This window comes from Dreissena polymorpha, chromosome 7, assembly GCF_020536995.1.
Source record: "Dreissena polymorpha isolate Duluth1 chromosome 7, UMN_Dpol_1.0, whole genome shotgun sequence".
NCBI classification, from domain to species: domain Eukaryota; kingdom Metazoa; phylum Mollusca; class Bivalvia; order Myida; family Dreissenidae; genus Dreissena; species Dreissena polymorpha.
The window spans coordinates 61,094,268-61,109,993 of NC_068361.1; the positions used below are offsets into that span (position 1 = coordinate 61,094,268).

A 15,726-nucleotide genomic window follows, 5' to 3' on the forward strand; every position below is an offset into this window, starting at 1 on the left:
CGAGTTACTCGCAGAATGTTCTGGTTAATGCTGTTTTCCCTAAGCTTCTCAGTGGGACAGGATTAAAATTTTACAGCAAGTTTATCAAGAATGTTACCTTTCGGTTGAGAATGGAAGGCTTATTCAAGAAGTTTCGGATCTCAAGCTCCATAGCTGCATGCGTACACACCACACCTCCGTTCTCAATATGCTTAGCAGTAAACGTGCCCGTGGGGTGACTCTCTACTGGGCCATTTGATGTGTTTTGCATATTAGAGTTGTTGCCCCTGCTGTCGTTTTGCATGCTATTTCCTGTTTGGGATTTTTTTCTTTTCATGCATCTATCAACTTCAAACACTCTGATGGTATCGATGCTTGGCACCTAGGAAAAAAAGGTTTCTGTTATTAGCTTTTGGTTTTCTCGTTAGCTACAGATGACCAGAGTCAAAACAAAGATGATCCCATATCTAACTGACAATGACAGAAGATAAAAAGACCTCAATATGCAGTCTTCACAAAAAGATAAATAAAGAACATGATAAAATATGTTATATATGCCACTTCAAAAGTCTCCTTTTTGACAACCAAAAACTTTAATATTACAAGTTTTCTCTGAATGTATTTCTTAGATGTAGCTGTTTGAGCATCTAATGCATAGGAGGTTTCAATCCCCATACAGTGTCATATGGTATTATTATGGCATTTAAATACTTGCTAGATATTTTCCAGTACATTACTGGGGAAAAATTCGTAACAGACCCATCAAACTGAATAACATCCAAAATTAAAATTAGGATGGAAAAGGATGCCCCATTCCCCATCCCCTCACCACCATGAAGGGGAAAAATTACCATCAGTGTACTGTGTATCATATATTTCAGATCACAACGAAGACCCAAATTACAGGCATTCAACACTGAAGCTACCTAAAAATAGCTTACAAATCTCTGTGGAGCAAGGCGGAAGGCAAGTGTCTCTGGATGGGCAACACCGCAGCGTGACATCTTGTATCTCATCCACACCTTGTCGTCCACTTGGTTACACAGAGGTATAGGACTGCTTATTGGGATATCCAGGTTTTTCTACAATTAACAGCATCGATAATGCACAACAATTTCACCTATTTGTTAAAAATCCTAGCTACAAACAGAAATTTAAAACTATTGAATTTTATGCACATGCATATTGTTTGACGGCAGAAAATTAAAACCAGTAACCTGTAACCTAGCAAATACGCAATCAATATATTATTTGGTTGACATATTGCTTTAAAATACAATATTGCAGTGCTTTACTTTGCTAATAGATAGTTTAAAATAGCAAGATTACGGACATTAGCAACATCCATAGATTGTACGGGTTTCGGACAGTACCGAATAGGTTTCATCAGTTACTGCTCATGTCAGTACCAATCAGAAATCAATAATTAAAAGACCAGACAATGTCTCATGGCGATATAATAAACGCATAACAATAACAATACAAATAGTATATATTCTAATGCTATATTTTATCCCCTTTGCGCACAATAAGTCACTGTTTAGCATTTGGTTATTTCTATTCGATTTTTATTGCATATGCACATTTTTAACTGAATTTAAATTGGCAATTTATCCCAATTAATTCCGCATTATGCAGCAGTCTCAATTTGCAATTTGACTAACGACAGAGAGTAACTTGTACTCTTAAAAACCTCCCGAACATTTCATGGGAGATTCTTCAATTATTTCAAGATTTGTTGTGTTTTATTCGATTATAAATACATAAATTGATGTAACACACCTGTACATTCTGAAATACCCCAAATTATAATTCTCCCAACTGAGTGTCGGTAATTCTTATGTTTAAATGGCGTCATTGACTTTTAATGGAATGTTCCCACGTGCTTGACTGCGTTTTTGGATTAAACTATTTATGTGTAAGTCTGCTTCTCTGTTTGTGATATTTGTTAAGCTCAGTACTCAAATATATTATGGCTGAAATTTAGCAGTGAGATTCAGACTGTTTTAAGTTGTACATCGTCAAGCATAACAATAAATGACCATCACGGAACAATGGCTGTATTGGTTCCCGGCAGCCTTGACAAATCACAAGAGCCGATTGAAAACCTGTAAACGAGGTCGGGAGACTGGCTGTGGCATTCTATACATAGATGGTTACGTCAATTACACTATTGTCGATAAGACCGGGGTGTACACAATGCCTCAACTGGAATAAACCAAGGCGACTTGCATCAGCGGTCAGTGATGCGTAGCAAATCCTCTCGCTATCAGTAGATCAGATAACCGATAATTGCACACAGCTAACAATGGCAGTATAAGTGACGGCATTGCGCACACGTGCGACAGATTATCAAAGGAGAAAATATAAGAAAATGTTGGCGATTTTGTTATCGCTTTGATGTAATCAGAAAGCGATATCAAGCATCGTTAGGCGACAAAGTCGCCTACGTCGCCCTCTAGGATGATCCCTGCCATGAAAGCAGTTTAAAAATGAGCCGTGCTCTGGAAAAACTGTCTAATGTCGTCCCTGATTACCACAATCTTATCTGGAACCACATTTTACCCACTGTTTTCCCAGAATGAGACTAAAATGTCGCAAGAATATTTCTGTAGGCTAGTGTCAACAACGATTTTTCTTCCCCAAAAGGTAAAAGTACCTGTACCATACCAATTGGAAACAAGAGCATCGCATAGCGGGTGCAAACAGTCGGCTGTGGGTGCAGATTTATATAAATGAAAGCTTGTCAGAAAAAAAAGAAGACAGGTAAGTGGCAATAAGAACAGTGACCTTGACCATTGACCTAGTGACCCAAAAATGGGTGTGGCTTGTAGAACTCATCAAGGTGCATCTACATATGGAGTTTCAAAGTTGTAGGTGGTAGCACTTTGATTTTAGAGCCTATGTTAAAGTTTTATATTAGAGGTCACCGTGACCTTGACCTTTGACCTAGTGACCCAAAAATGGGTGTGGCGTTTAGAACTCATCAAGGTGCAGCTACATATGAAGTTTCAAAGTTGAAGGTGGAAGCTCTTTGATTTGAAAGCCAATGTTAAGGTTTTAGCACGATGTGGAAGACGGACGACAGACGCAGGAAGACGAGCTGGCTAGGACAATACCTTGGGTTTTCTCCGAAAACAGCCGAGCTAATAAAATCACCAACAGGTTACTTGTACATATTATAATTTTGCATTGGTAATTGGCCAATAAATAATGACTTGAATGCTAAGGTGTTTGAATTCAAGTAACACATCAGGGTGACACATGGAGTTTTTTTTGTCAATAAACAATGACAATCCAAGAATTATTTAAAACAAAATTATCATTAAGACGAATATTTTTAGAATTTAACGAATAATTTATTAGTTGAATACTTTGTTGCACTAAGAATCTGGCTTTCATTGACTGAGAAGTGTAATAATGATACTTGTGTTCTACATGTATGTCTTAGGCCAATATCAAATTATGAGGTTTTCTTTAATCATTATTATAATATTCTAACACAAACATGTGACCAACATTTGTTAAAATCAGTGCTATTTTCCCTAGGCTCCCTCATTTAAAGAAAATATTAGTCACGGACTTTCAAAATTGTGAAAAAATAAGTTGCCAACTGTTCAAATTGTGAAAAATGAGTCACAAACTTTTTTAATTTGGAAAAATATGAGTTGAAATCTTCTTTAAATTGTGAATGGAACAATTAAAATGCATATACCTCCATTTCGTTACCCCAGGCTGGTTCGCCACAACCAAAGAAATAGTTGATGAGATAAGTGCACTTCCTTGGGGGATTAAACTCGTCAAGGTAGGTCACGCCTCCCTTATGGCACGTGATCGCCTTTAGTATGAAGAGCTCGAACTGACCCGGCTTTTCCTTGTGCGGTTTCTTTAAGACCCAGGATTCTTTCAAGATCAGATGCATGCTGTCGGGTACTTGGTTACCGCCTAAAAACATGCAAAAATGCTTTAACTGCTGAACTCTTCTTTACAAGATTCTCTCACAAACAAAGTTACTAAGATCCGAGGTCAAAATCAAAATCAAAAAGAGAAGCTTGATGTCATCAAGTACGCCAAAGCTCACTGCAATCGAGCAGCTGGCCGTGAGTTTAATGTCGGCGAGTCCTCTGTGCGGGAATGGCGTAGGGACAAGGCCAGCCTGACGAAACTGCTGCGAACAAAGCAGGCGCAGCGGAGGTCCGCTGCACACGCGGAGGTCCGCTGCACACTACCCAGAAATCGAGAAGCAGCTGCTGTCCTGGGTAGAAAAGAGACGCGACAGGGGAATAGCCGTATCAACTGTGTAGCTTCGAATGAAGGGTCGACGACTGACCGGTCTCATTTTTAGGGCCCCCATATTCTCGAGAGAATAATCTTAAAAATTGTCGAAAATATAGTGCTATGCAACCCTTGCTCCTGATTGTATAAACGCTCCCTTCTTTGAAACAAAAAATTAAGTGCCCGAAAAACTCAGATTAAATGATTGCGCAATATAAGAATGGTGGCCATTTTCGGCCCGATTTTCATTTTTTGGGTCTTGAATTCTTTTTTTTCTCCATTTTGGCTTTAAAAAATCGCATGCACATTATACATGGAAGCACGCTATACATGGTAAAATTTGGTAAACCCAGTTTGGTCCAGATTTGTGTTTCTTCATTGTACATCCAATTCACACATGTGCAGTGCAACAAACAATAACCTCCAATTGAAGACTAACAGTTTTACCTAATTGTGTGTGTCCACTAAGACAAACTTTCTCTATTGAATAAGCTTTTAACTGACATGATCCCAGCTGTCAAACAAATTCTACTCCTTAATCATATCAGCCATTAAGAGCTAAGGAATACACGCAAACAATCCCAAAAGTGACCTGACAGACAGTTAAAAGACAGGTCCGATGGAAAATGCAATATTGCCAGCCTATATATACGGGAAATAATTGATTTATTTCATACAATTTAAATCTGAAAAGAAAGAGCAAGCATAAATCAAATACGAGAAGAAAACATGACATCATATTTTTGTTTACATTCATGAGATGTTATTGTGCATGCGCACCCGAACACTTCCTCAAATGAGAGTAAATCTATGTCAATAGTCCTTTTCCAGTGTAACGAAAATACGTTCTGCATTTTAGGTCGTTGTAATCAGTGTGATAACAGAGTTTGTTTCTCGTTAAATTTACGTTTGAATTGATTTTTCACTGATTTATGTATCTTCGTGGCCAGTTTGTTAACATTTGTATTTAACCGAGTTGTCACATTCTTTTGTAACCCAGAAACATTTGTCATTCAAAGTTGCTACATCGTGAAAGTAGCTTTGTGCTTTTTAAACTGAGTCAGTTGCTATAAGTTATGGATATCCAACATGTGTTCTCTTGTTTTAAGGTACTTCATTGATTATTTCTAACCATAACATATCATTATTTATCACATGCTTTACCCTGTCTCCCATGTAATACAACCATTACATATTTTTTTATATTACACATGTGTAATACAACATTTTTAAGCATTGTCATTGGCTTAGTTTTTGTTTATTGATCAATTGCATTTTGTTATTTTGCTGAAATGACGTTGCAACGTAAAATGACGTCACCAAATGTAAACAACATTCGGGATTAATCATTGTGTTTACGTAAATATTTAATTTGCTAATTTAAAAGTATGTGATAAAAAAGATCTGATACTGGTTGTCATATCTTACCATATTTTATTAAACTCGTCCAGAAAATTTGTTAGTAAGCTCGCCTTATGAAATCACAACTCGTGCCAGATCCTATATATATATAAAGTTTCAATCTTGTACCTACATTCAAGTAGCAGTGCCATGCAATCTTCGGCAGGCGACAGCACCCCAACCACGACTTTCTCTTTGTTGATTGCCAGCCGAGGCATTGCAGAACGGTCTTCAGTTTCAGGAAATCCTGTCACATACAGGATGTACTGAAGTGTATTGTAGAAAACCTCTATTGCATTGTCCACCTGGAATAAAGGTACCAACACATTGATTGAATTAAATTGCTTTTCAATTATCAAAGTTCATTTCGTAATAAATGGTTAAGCATCATTGTCAATCAAAGATCAAGTTAACCAGATTTAAGTAAATGCTTCATAGATAAACAATTCGTCATGTGGCATAAATGATATCCAATAAATGTCCTTAAAATATTTGGACAAACATCAATTGACAAACAAACGTTGCAGTGAGGCGTACACATCTACTGGTTAGTTTTAACACTTGACACAAGTTACTAATTACCAGCAATTTCAATTCATTACAACCAACTCAAACTAATACAAACAATACAACCAAAGGCTTCAGGGTTCTAGGACCACAAGGAACTGTACAATGGTTGGACCCCAAGGAACTGAAAAATGTCGAACCCCAAGGAACCGAAAAATGTTAGGACTCCAAGGAACTGTACAATGTTTGGACCCCAAGGAACTGAAAAATGTTAGAACTCCAAGGAACTGTACACTGTTTGGACGTCAAGGAACTGAAAAATGGTAGGAATCCAAGGAACTGTACACTGTTTGGACACCAAGGAACTGAAAAATGTTTGAACCCCAAGGAACTGAATGTTTATCAGCTTTTTTGATGTTTTCAATTACCATATGCAGAGCTCCAGATAAAAATAAGGTCAAATTCTTATTTACTCCCTATTTTATAAATTAATTCTTATTTTACCCCCTATTAATAAAATTATTTCTTAACAATATATTACCTTTTTTTTTTATTCATTGTTTTTGAGACATTAACAATTCAACATTTTGGTTTATAGTCTTGGAAAAGCCTGGCTTTCCTTCTCCGTTTCTTGCTAATTGAAAGAACATGGAGCGTGGACTTTTGACACTGAAATGGCTTTGTTTTGCCTTCCACGCTTCGATACACCGCCATTTTGATTTTTTTTTGTAAAACGGTCACTGACACTTCGGCTTAGGTCATAATGGCTTTTTGGTCGCCGTTAAAGTCATATCAAAAACTATTTTTAACATTTAATTTCAATGACATTTTAAATAGGTATACAGTATATTACTTGTGTATAAAAGTTACGATAAGTGTAATTAAAAAGGTACAATAAACAGTAGTGACACGCCTGCAATACTGGGAGAACAGAATCGAGACCGTTTGGCCTTTCGACCGTTCTTAGGTGTGGCTCTTCCTCACAGCAAACGCTTGAGTGACGTTGACTTAAAGTTGTAGTTTTAATTGAGCGCCTAGACGAGTCAGAACCGGGATGAAATGTTTACCGTATATAATTTGCTACTGCAAGTTTTACGCACGTTCGAACATTTTGAATTCGTGTTTTATTTTTTCAATGCGTAACTTTATGCAAGGATTCTAAATTTAAATCGTTATTTAAGAAATTTAATTCGTTTTTACGCCTTTACGCATGTTATCTGGAGCACTGACCATATGAGAGTTCAACCAAGATATCATGAGAATAAATATTCTTTGCAAGTGTCATGATGAAAGGGCAAAAATAAGGCCTGTAGTGTTCACAAGCAGTTCAGTTACTTTGACCCAGTTTGATAAGTTGGTTTTACCACTTGACTCAATTTTAAATGTTAATGCATTGATAAAGTATCATTAAGTTAAGAGAAGTCAATAGTTTGGCCTCTAGAGTGTTTACAAGCTTCTTCATTAATTTGACTAAGTGACCAAGGTTTTTTACCCCTTGGAATATTCACACTCTTACTTCAGCAGTGTTGTTTTTTTTTTCACCATTTTGGGAATGGGGCCAAGATTGGGAAAAACTATGTCATTTTGACTAAAAGTGGGACGGTAGTGGGAAGGTAGTGTTTTGTTTGCAAACAAATACTTCCAAATTGAGAATAGAAGTGTTTTCAATATTACATTCACTAAGGATCAACTTGAAGGGAGATTTACTAAATGTTGAGGCTTATAAACAAAAATACACATATTTTTTTTTATTGGAAACCTTTAATTGGGAATTTTTAGGTCCCATGTTGGAAAAAGTAAACATTTTTTTCATTGGGAATCGGTTCCCCTACCAGAACCAACTTTGAATGAAAAAAAAACACTGCTAGTAATCAAGTTTCTGTCTTCAATTGACCCAGTTTGGAATCTAGCCAAGATGTTATTTGGACAAATATTCTGACCAAAAAGCCATTAAGATTGGGAAAAAATGCTGCCTCTAGATTGGCCAAAAGAGAAATGTTTACAACATACAAAGCAGAAAGGGTGATAACAACAAACAAAGGGTGATAACAGAAGCACACCACATTACAGCACTTGAGCTGCATAGGATAACCATACCATCCTTAGGAAACAAATAAATCAGCTTTTGCAAATTTACAATCAGAATTACATTTCATTAACTTGCCAGCCATTTGCAACATTAGTCTCTTTTTTATTTATGATGTGGGCAAGCAAATGACTAAGATTTGAAGATACAATGTACGTCTTCATTGCCTTAAAAGTGTGACCATCCTTAGAACTCAGCAGCAATAGCATTTAACAATTAAGATCCGATCAAGTGGTATTGCTTAATCAGGGCTTTTTTCCTGTTTTTGTGAAGCAGCCTTGGTTTGATTTTGTGAAAAAATGAGTCGCAAACTGTTCAAAATTGTGAACAAAATGAGTCACGAATAGTCCAAAATTGTGAAAAAATTAGTTGCGAACTTTCTAAAATTGTGAACATTTGAGTCGCAAACTTCTTGAAATTGTAAAAATTTGAGTCATGAATTTCCCAAACTTGTGAAAAACGGCCTTTCTCACAGAAGGAAAAAAGCCCTGCTTATATTAATTTGACCTAGTGACCTAGTTTTTGACCTAACATACATGTACACATGTACATGTAACTTAGTTTAAAATGATCATTTGGATTAATGTTCTGACAATCTTTCATGATGTTGGGCAATTTTATGTTATTTACCCTGGGTACCATCTAATCTCTTATGGCTGGTGCATTTTTTAAGGATATAAATTAAGGGACAAAGCCCTCTCTGTTCCATGCCTTAGGTAAATTGTATTAATACTCGAAATTATAACTTACAAATTGCTTGTTCTATTTATACAAGCGTTTTTCAAATGAAAATCATTGTACTCTGTGGTAAGTATAGCTTGGAATAGTTTTTGTTTTACAAATTTAAGTACCATGAAATTATTGTAAATTAATTGCAAACTTAGCATTTCATACAGTGTGTCTCTAAATTTTTGGATATAATATAATAAGAATATTTTTAGTATCTGAATTTTGGGACATGAAAATCAAATTTAATCTTTAAGTGTCCAAAAACATTAAGAGTTATGACAGTAGAACAGACTTTGACAGTCCAAATAGGTACTATTTCCAAGTTTCAAACACTGCCAAGACAAGGATGGGTTTTACCAAGTTTCCTAACACATTGAAAATACTCACACACAAGATTGCCAGCAGACTTGAAATGTAAAGTATTTTTTTTAACAATGAACAAGAGATGTGTTTGTTAGAAACACAATGCCCCCTATTGCGCCGCTTTGAAGCCATATATTTGACCTTTGACCTTGAAGGAGGACCTTGACCTTGACCGTTCACCACTCAAAATGTGCAGCTCCATGAGATACACATGCATGCCAAATATCAAGTTAATATCTTCAATATTGCAAAAGTTATGACCAAGGTTAAAGTTTTGGGACACACACACACAATGAATGAATGAAATGATTGAATGAATGAATGACAGACAAGCCAAAAACAATATACACCCAATCATGCGATCCGGGTGCATAAAAAGTAAATAATCATGCTTCATAACCTACCTGATACCCATTGCCAAGTATTGCAGGGTCGCCCACATTGACCTCTGTATTCCACATCACACGCATGCCAGTCTTGCAGTTCTGACTTGCCTCTTGATCTGCTGTTTTCTCAACGCCGTATAGAGGGATGCAGTTCACTTCGAAACCATCAATGCGCTCTACTTCCTGGTTAGTTTTGTCATTTTTCTCTGTTGTTGAGATATTTTTGACATTTTCATTTACTTCCTTCTCATTGTCATCAACATCTTTATCGTTGTCTATGTCTTTGTCTTTATCAACTTCTTTTTCGTATTTTTCTTTGGTATCCATGTCTTCCACCTTTAACAAGTAAAAAAGACAAATGATGTCACTGCCGAGTGCCAAATACCCTTGAAGTATTGTTTTGACCCAAAAGTGTGACTTCAAAGTTTGGGAGATGAGTTTCATATACAGGTACAAGTATTTATCAAAAACAGGAATATTTTAGTCCTCTTTATATATAAAGTTTCATAAAAATAAAGTTTTTGCTTATAGTTATGGCTTGCACTAAACACTGATATTTAGAGGGCAAATAGGTTTGCCAATAGACCATCAGACACTTGCCTGTGCCCAATTACTGCAAAATTTCCTAAATATACGGAACAACAGTCAGTCCTACATACAAGTACATCACACTGAATTCCCAGTCACATTTCTCAGTCTTTAACATTTACGTACGGTATCCACCATTATTATATGAATGCAAATTTTCCTGGTGGATACAACAGGTCAGCATTTATTTTACCAAAAGTCTAGACTGTGTGTTGCTTAATCCAGTTTGTAAATAGTTATTCTCTGCCAAATTTCTCTTTTTGCCCTGACATAATAGTGTTATTGGAAACTTATATAAGGGATACGAGTAGGCAGTTGAATTCAATGGAAGCAGTCAAGCTAATAAAAGGGCAAAGACACCAAAACAATCAAGAGGGAGTTACAGTTCTTGCACTCTTCAGTTAGCTGCAATGTTCTGTGTAGAATATGGAATTATAGAGTGCACAGGAAAATTAACAAACAGAATTAAACTCAGTAAATATTAAAAAATAATCTGTACTTCTATTCTTCACTTTCACTCATGACCCTTTACATTGCATAAAAAAATAGTAATAAATAAAAAGCAAAATACAAAATAGTTTGGGGTGTGGCCCATGAAGATCTTTCAAGCCAATCTAAACATAAAGCCCAACAGAATCTTAGGAAGATAAGAGACTTGGCAGGTCATCCAGGAAATCTCAACAGACAGCCGTCGTACAAGGCTGACATTCAGGCTTATGAGAAACAAGAGATGTATTTGTCAGTAACACAATGCCCCCTACTGCGCCACTTTGCAGCCATATATTTGACCTTTGACCTTGAAGGATGACCTTGACCTTTCACCACTCAAAATGTGCCGCTCCATGAGATACACATGCATGCCAAATATCAATTTGCTATCTTCAATATTGCAAAAGTTATGGCCGATGTTAAAGTTTTCAGACGGACGCACAGTCAATATTTCTAGTCTATTTGTTGCCATAGCAACCAGAATTCTTAACGTAGGAACAAAATGAAATGACGTGCATAATCTCCATATTGCCATCTATCCATGTTTCAAGTTTCATGTAAAATATTAAGAATTTTTAAAGTTATCGCAGGGTCCACCATTTTCAGCAATATTTTTAGTCTATTTGTTGCCATAGCAACCAGAATTCTTGATGCAGGAACAAAATGAATGATGTGCAATCCACTGCATAATCTCCATATTGCCATCTGTCCATGTTTCAAGTTTCATGAAAAAATATCAAGAACTTTTAAAGTTATTGCAGGATCCAGACAAGTGTGACAGACAGACTCACAGACACACACAAGTCCAGGGGTTAACATAAGAAATTGACACTCAGGGCAAGTTACTTTGAACATCTACTTGCCCTCATTAAAAACTGGTTGCCCTATTTTGAAGTCAATTTTTTATTATCATTTGATCTTTAAAGCATTGATTCACATGCATTAAAAGTTATGTTAAAGTTTTCGGATGGACTGACAGACGGACGGACAGTTCAAATGCTATATGCCACCCTACAGGGGGCATAAAAAAGTGCTGCATTCTTTCTGGAACATTATGACAGAAAGAGCATTCTGCAGATGTTTTATAATTCATTTTATACAAAAGATAGTTTGTTCCATTAATTTGGTGTATAATTCTATACTGCAACCATTGTAGTGTTGAAACTTTAGTTATAGAAAATGGCATTCCAAAAGTATGGTTCCAGTCTTTTAATTCAATATAATATATAGTTTCAAAAAAGCTTGTCCATTAATTCTGGCATACATGTATGCAGGTAAAGTGTCATTTGTTTTAACAATATCAAACATGGACTGAGTACCTTTAAGTTTTTGATATTTTACAATGGATACATGTATCATTTGTAGGGGAACAAATAGCGTTACAAAGTCAAAATTGTTTAAATATGTAATCTTATTTAAAGCAGATGTTTTACTGAACAAACCATATTTTTTCAAGTATTTATTTACTACATTATGCAAGTGGTTTGGTGATAAATCATATTTGTGAAACAGATCTTCATAGCCATTAAATAACTCTCATCTCTCATGATTGTTGATCAAATCGCCTACGAAATACCACTTTCAAACCATGTTTTGAGGAGAACACTTTTATTACCGATTGTTATATCTGGATGATAAAATATTGGGGTTTGCAATGCATTCTTTATATCAAATGATTCAGCTTTGCAGAAATCGACAAAAGATTTTAAAGTGTCTTTCCAAAAAGCATTGTTTGTTTATGTATGAGGTTTTCTGGATAGTGAACACCACAATTATAAAGTTTTTGGGGTATCTATTTCTAATGTCATGTTTACAATATTTATCCATTTTCTGTGGAAAACCTGTGTATCCAAGAGCACTTCAGAGTAATAATAAAAGAAAAGATGTTGATCATATTAAGGCACCCAGGGCTCAACATTAACCTACATTTGTAAAAACCAACTTGCCCTACCGGGCAAGTACTTAGAAAATCTACTTGCCCTGAACGTAAAGCCATTTGCCCAAACATGAAATATCACATTTACTGTAAACCTCAAATGTTTTTAATAAAGATCAAAATGATACACCACAAAAACTGTTTTACTTTTGCACATTTAACAAAATGATAACAGTAATTTAAGTCTAATTTAAGACAAAATTTAATGCTCTTTGTTCTTTTTTCCACTTGCCTGGGCGGACAACTAGATCATAAAATAACTTGCCCGGACCCAACATATACTTGCCAGGGGCAATAGGACAACTGTTAATGTTGAGCCCTGGCACCCATCAGAATATTGTTTAAGAAGTATATTTTTGTTAATTCTCGAACTCCCATTCCACACAAAGTTTGAAAAAGGATCATTAAACTCCACCAACATTTTGTGTGGTGGATTAGGAAGTGAGACAAACAAATTGGCAGCGCTTCCACTAGCTTTTAAAAGTTGGAAGTTCTGACTTCCATGCCTTAAATTGTGGACGTCCCTAATAATACAGTTGGAACTCCCAATTTTATTTCAATGATTATTTAAGTAAACCCTACCGCAAGGTTGATCGCTGGATAAATACATGTTCCAACACTATCCAATACCCTATAATCCAGTATTATTGCCATTTCAATGTTCAACACCAACATATTACCAGTATGGACGCTAAAGTGTTTAAGAGTTTAAAAGACACAAACATCCGCCATTTTACGCAAGCGCATATGAAAAGTAAATTTTTTGAAAGGATAATTCCCATTGAAGATGTGTGTATCAAGTGACGCGATGTGCTAGCATAGAGCACTGTTCATATTTGGTTACAACGACCGATCAATGAGCGACTTTAATTTATTATTCATAAATTTACGTATTTTTTTCTATAGTTTCAATGTGTTAATACTATCTCATTTTGTGCATTATTGCTGATGTACTTTTTCATTTTAAAATACTACATGTACCGAGTTGCACGTCTATATTTAGTTACGGCACATGGTCTGTTTTGACACGCACGCTTTCCATGCGTGGAACTTTACTCTGTCAATAACAATTTCACGCTCTTATTAAAACAGGGGTTTTACATGGCATCATGTAAAGTGAATGGTGCAGGTGCGTACAATTGGGCTCAAATAATATTACCAGGTAAAATTGTTGCTGTAGAAAAATGCGTAATTCAATTCTATAAATGGACATAATGAAATATAACTGTACTGAAATTAAATTGTTACCTCATTCAATTTGTAACAGGTATTGTTTCTACAACTTACATGTACTCGCCATAAGTAATTAATTGCTCACCATTGCATTTAACTTCTCATAAGGAAAATTTTTTGTTTAAGTTATTGTTTACGGTAAAATAGTAAAACACTAAAGTCATCATGTACTATTTAATTACCGTTGGATATTTGTGACGTAAATTTTAAACTGTGATTCATTGTAAACCAATCTGCAATAAACGCTAACTTCAAGACTGACGTCAATCAAAAATAATGATCGTCAGTTAACCCCACCCTTATACGCATTCTCATTACCGATTGGACGCTGAACAGGACAGTTTGGCTACTGGAAAAATACCCAAGAATTTCTCAAGGGTGATCTATTACCCCATCTCACTTTTATTGCGATTAAGCGCGGGTATCAGAGTGAATGACCAGATTAACTGTTTGGATTTGTACGTCTCGTGTATTAGAAATCAGTATACATGCGGATTATCGGACGTCCAAGTTACGTCCACCATTTGTTAAACGGACATACGACTGCTGATTTTGGGCGTAATTTACGCCAGGATGTCCATTAATGGAAGCGCTGCAATGGGTAACTACAGTACACTCCACGCGTTTTCCCCAAAAAACGCGCTCCCTCCGCGGGTTTTTTCTGCTAGTGAGTGTTCACGCAGCGTTGATAGAGAGAGGTGAACTCAATAAAACACTCGGCGTTACACCGCGTTCACTAATTCCCGCGGCGTGTATTACTTTAGCCTAGTCGGTAAATGCAGACTATTTCCGTTCTTATCAGTGACCGCCGCGCAACGCCGCGTTAGCAATGTGCTACTGGCCATCCCGGCATGCCAAAAAATAAAAACATTGTTATAATAAATTATTTAAATACTGTAGTACATGTATAATAATTGTATAGAAAATTAATACATATAAAAATTATGTTTTTTAATTCACAGGTTCGTCTACAATATGAATGAATATAAGACATTTGACAAATTAATATTTAAATCATAACACATATAAGACAAGAATAAATGTTCCGTAAAATTTCTAAATGAGAATAATAATTAGTAATCCAAAACACACTACGATTTTTAATGTTAACACGACGATTACAAATGCTTCCTATATACAGTCATCATGTATATTTCCCGACAAAAGCGCGCAAAAATAATGCTGCAATGTATAAGGTATACTCCTGCAAAGCGTGCGTGTATTGATTTTTTTTATACAAACTTTATAGCGCAGAGAACATTGAATTTTGTTGATTTCTGTTAAAAGTTTCTTTGGTATTTTTTAACAAAATTATATAGCTAATAAGTTGATTTTTCCTCCAAAATAATTTCAAATCATACACGCCGAATCTTTATCGTTACGGTATTTTAGTAGAGTAATTATTTTAACAGTAATTGTACTGTAAACTGATTAAAGAAGACATCTGGGCGGAACTGGATTTTAAGTGTTTGACGTTATGAAAACACGCAAAGCTTGTCTACTGACCTATTGTGTAGACTGATGTCTGCGGTGTTTTGACAAAAGGGATTAACATGTGTGAATGTAACTCTGTCGATTTGGTCCATAATTACTGGTAAACATTGTTTTGAATTTTGACGCAACAAGAATACAACTGTGAATATTAAATGCAACTATCAACTCAATAGTTACCACCTTCTTTTAGCAATCAATGGAATAACCTAACTTCAAAGAGAAAATAAATGCATTAGCGAGCAGAGAATTGACTTTGTTCC

General features: G+C 35.7%; 1 protein-coding gene across 3 annotated transcripts in view; it reads right to left on the bottom strand.

Moving 5' to 3' along the window:
* Positions 1–15,726, bottom strand: part of LOC127840179 (carnosine synthase 1-like) — a 214,085-nt gene that overhangs the window by 170,694 nt on the left and 27,665 nt on the right. For all 3 annotated transcript variants that reach the window (XM_052368675.1, XM_052368674.1, XM_052368673.1), the window contains exons 3-7: positions 9,745–10,062; positions 5,789–5,960; positions 3,695–3,924; positions 921–1,061; positions 98–361 (exon numbers count right to left, since the gene is read on the bottom strand). In XM_052368675.1, coding sequence (XP_052224635.1) covers positions 98–361; positions 921–1,061; positions 3,695–3,924; positions 5,789–5,960; positions 9,745–10,062 — 1,125 coding nt within the window. The remainder of the gene's footprint in view (positions 1–97; positions 362–920; positions 1,062–3,694; positions 3,925–5,788; positions 5,961–9,744; positions 10,063–15,726) is intronic.